The 3,505-nt window shown below is 57.7% G+C and overlaps 2 protein-coding genes across 2 annotated transcripts in view; both read left to right on the forward strand.

Moving 5' to 3' along the window:
- RPS11 (ribosomal protein S11) overlaps positions 1-291 on the forward strand; it is a 3,549-nt gene extending 3,258 nt beyond the window's left edge. Inside the window, exon 5 of the mRNA XM_008643253.2 lies at positions 118-291. Within this exon, the coding sequence (XP_008641475.1) occupies positions 118-241 (124 nt within the window). The 3' untranslated portion in view covers positions 242-291. The remainder of the gene's footprint in view (positions 1-117) is intronic.
- FAM160A2 (family with sequence similarity 160 member A2) overlaps positions 1-3,505 on the forward strand; it is a 14,230-nt gene that overhangs the window by 10,062 nt on the left and 663 nt on the right. The gene's annotated exons all lie outside the window — the stretch shown is intronic.

Below are 3,505 nucleotides of genomic sequence, written 5' to 3' on the forward strand. Positions count from 1 at the left end.
AGGTTCCAGGCACCACCTGTGGGAGCCTTGAGTTCTCTCCAGGAAGAGCAGCCAGGCTCGGCATTGTGAGGAACAGGTGAAGCTCAAGGAGCTCCCTGACCCCGGGTGTCGTTGCAGGGATGTGCAGATTGGGGACATCGTGACAGTGGGCGAGTGCCGCCCCCTCAGCAAGACTGTGCGCTTCAACGTGCTCAAGGTGACCAAGGCTGCAGGCACCAAGAAACAGTTCCAGAAGTTCTGACACCTGTGGGGAGAGGTGTGGGAGGAATAAATGTTGGGAAAGTGGAATTACCTGTGTGTGAGCTGAAGTGAGTTGTGTGCAGTGCAGACGGGGACCGCTGGTGATATGCGGGCTCAGCTGTGTGGTGCTGGGAGCACAGGTCACGGCACAGGGCAGAAGGGGACACTCTGCCTGCTCTGTCACCCCCGCTGTGTCCCAGTTCAGTGCTGGTTTGTTCCGGGCTGTGTCTCCCCTCACAGTGCCGCTGCAGCGGGTGCTAGGTATGGGTTTGGTAATAATTCAGAACGTGAAGTCACCTGGTGCTGGCAGGGGCAGGTGTGGCCCTGAGGACGAGTGGGTCAGCGGTGGTGGCAGCATCTGAGGCCAGCCCTCGTGGTGTCGCCTTCACATCCAAGTGTCCAAGGGCAGGTTGGATGGGACTTAGAGCAGCCTGGTCTGGTGGAAGGTGTGTGTCCCTGCCCATGCAGGGGGGTGGAACTGGATGAGCTGTAAAGGTCCCTCTCGACCCAAACTGTTCCATGATTCCCTGACCTCTGGCTGCCTCCACCTGCTCCAGGTGAGCCCCGCACCTTTGGCTGTGGGCTGGAGCTGGAGCTCCAGGGTTGAGCTGTAGCCATGCTTCATGCTCAGACTCTTGGAAGAAACCTCACCGTTAAGAGGATTCATACAATTGCCAGTAACTTTGAGTTTTTGGAGCTCGGTGGGATCCATACCTTCCTTCTTGGTGCTGCCAGAACCACGGGACTGTTGCATGTTTGCACTGGAAATGGGAGCAGCGGAGGACATGGCACCTGGTATCCAGGGACAACAAGCAGGAGAGTGTCCGGTGGGTCGGGAGGGTCTTTCTGCTGTCCAGTGCCAGCAGGTGCCATGAGTGCACTGGGATTCATCCCCCAGTTACCTGAGGAGTGTGGAACATCCTGAATTGGAAGGGATGCACAGGGACACTCGGATCCTTGTGCCCAACCAGAGTCACCACGGTCTCAAGAAGCATTTCCCGACTTCAGCCTCGGGTGATGTCATTGCCTTGGGCATGAAGCTCCTCCCGTCAGGGGCCTTAACAGGGAGCACGTGGTGCAGGAGAAAAGGGACAGGACACGGGATGGGGCATCCATCAGCCACTCCCTTGGGACCCTGGCATGTGCCTGTGTGAGACCCCCAGCTCCTGAGCGGGGGAGCTGAATCCCCCAGCACTGCACCCTGTGAACCATCCCAGCATTGAAAGCCCCCAGACTGAGGTGGTGCCACCAGCCCTGGCTGTGTCCTGCAGCAGAGGACTACATGAAGGACAAGCTCTGCAACCAGCTCCTTCCCGAGCCCAGACGGTCCGGGATAGGGGTGGAGCTGTGGACAGCAGGAGTGTCTTGCACCTGGGTGACCTGAGTGCTGGGATGGCATCGCAGTGGGTCCCAGGAGGGTTGTTGGGTCCTGCTGCAGGATGTGCCCTCCAGTGTTCCAGCTGCACCATCTGTCAGCAGTGGTGCATTTGGGAGCATGGGCCTTCTGAAAACCACATTAATGATTTCTGTGGCAGGGCTGTGCCCTGGCCTGTGGCAGCTTCTGTGCCCTCAGCTTATGCTGCCTTCGGCTGGCCTGGGCTGACCCTTCCTGGTGCCAAATGCCACTGGTTTGTCTCTGGGCTGTGGCGTTGGGGATGCTGGGAGTGAGCCCTGACTCCAGCAGTGGGGACACCTTTACCTGACTGTCAGACCCGGGTGAGTGGTGCTCAGGCTGCTCTGTGCAGTCTCATGTTCCTGAGACTCATCCTCATCCTCCCTGTCCTGCCTCTCCTCCCATTCCCAGGACAGCTGTCTCAGGCTCCCCGTGGTGCTGGGTGTCTCTGGGACACCTCCTGTGGCAGGGCCAGCGTGTGACTGTGACTTCCCAAAGCTTCAATGCCCATTCCCAGGTGGAGCCGGGGCCCAGTCCAGGGGAGCCCTGCAGCACCGAGGGTTGTGGTGTTTTCTCCCACGGTTCCCATATGGAAGCCCCCAGGGCCAGCACCAATCCACAGGCTGCTTGGAGCCTACATCCCCCACACCTTAATGCCCAATTATTTGCTCCTTGGGAGATTATCCCAAACCTTCATCCCAGAGTGATTAGTCCTCCTCCTTCACTCCCATAAGCAGATTTATTTGGCTAATGTGCCTCTCCTGTGAATTATCCCCAAAAGCCTGTTTTTAACACCAAACTGTGATTTTACCAGGGTGTCTGAGCTGGGGGTAGCCTATGTTCCCCTCGCCCCGAACCCTGCTGGGAGCTGTGGCTCCCGGTGATGTCCCTGCTGCACCTGACAGAACCGGCACAGGGACAGCTCATGTTAAAAGCTTTCCTTCTTAATCCCTTCCTAAACCCTCCTAAGCCCTCATGACATGCTCAGAGTTGCTGGATTTGGGTTTTTTTGGGGAAGCAGCGTCCAGCAGTGGTGAGGGGAGCAATCTGTGTCCCCTTGGGGACCCCCATTTCACAGTTGCTGGGTTCTACCTTCTGCCAAAAGATCACAGAAGCTTCAGTGTCAGAGCTGAGGGACCAACCCCCTTCCAGTGGCAGGAGTGGGGCACTTTGTCCTTTTCCTTCTTTGCTCCAGGGCAGGAACCGTTGTTTGGGGCTGTGGGGGCAGGAGGATCCTCTGGCACAAGATGAGCCAGCCTGGCACAATCCATGTCCCTGGAGACCTTCTGCCTGGCATGGGAGAGCCAGCCCGGCACGATCTATGGCTCCAGAGAGCTTCTGCCTGGCACAGGAGAGCCATTCTGGCATGATCCATGGCCCCAGGAGCTGGTGGCTGTTCCATGGCCCTGGCTGTGTCCCTCAGCCAACCCTGACTTGCCAGCATGGAACAAATGCTGCCACCCCCCCATTCAGTGAACTGAGGGTTCCCTTCATCAGCCCCATCCAGCTCTCTCAAGGTTGGTAAATTTTGGAATGAATTCTCCTGTCGGGCAGCTCAGTTATTCTGACTGCACTTGCTCCAGCTGCTGAAGGGACTCCTCGTACTCTCCCTGCTCATGCCATGAAGTGGGAATTCACCACCCTTGGACTGACCATGGCACCTTTATTTTCAATCCAAAGTTCCCAAATGCAGAGACATTTGTGGACCTAAGGGGCTCATGATTCCAAGGTGGAGCTCCCCAGTTCCAATTTCTCAGGGGCTGGAAGGGAACTTAAAACCCATCCCATTCCAAACCCCTGCGATGGGCAGGGACACCTCCCACTGTCCCAGGCTGCTCCCAGCCCCAATGTCCAGCCTGGCCCTGGGCCCTG

Source organism: Corvus brachyrhynchos, unplaced genomic scaffold (genome assembly GCF_000691975.1).
Source record: "Corvus brachyrhynchos isolate BGI_N302 unplaced genomic scaffold, ASM69197v1 scaffold511, whole genome shotgun sequence".
Classification (NCBI taxonomy): domain Eukaryota; kingdom Metazoa; phylum Chordata; class Aves; order Passeriformes; family Corvidae; genus Corvus; species Corvus brachyrhynchos.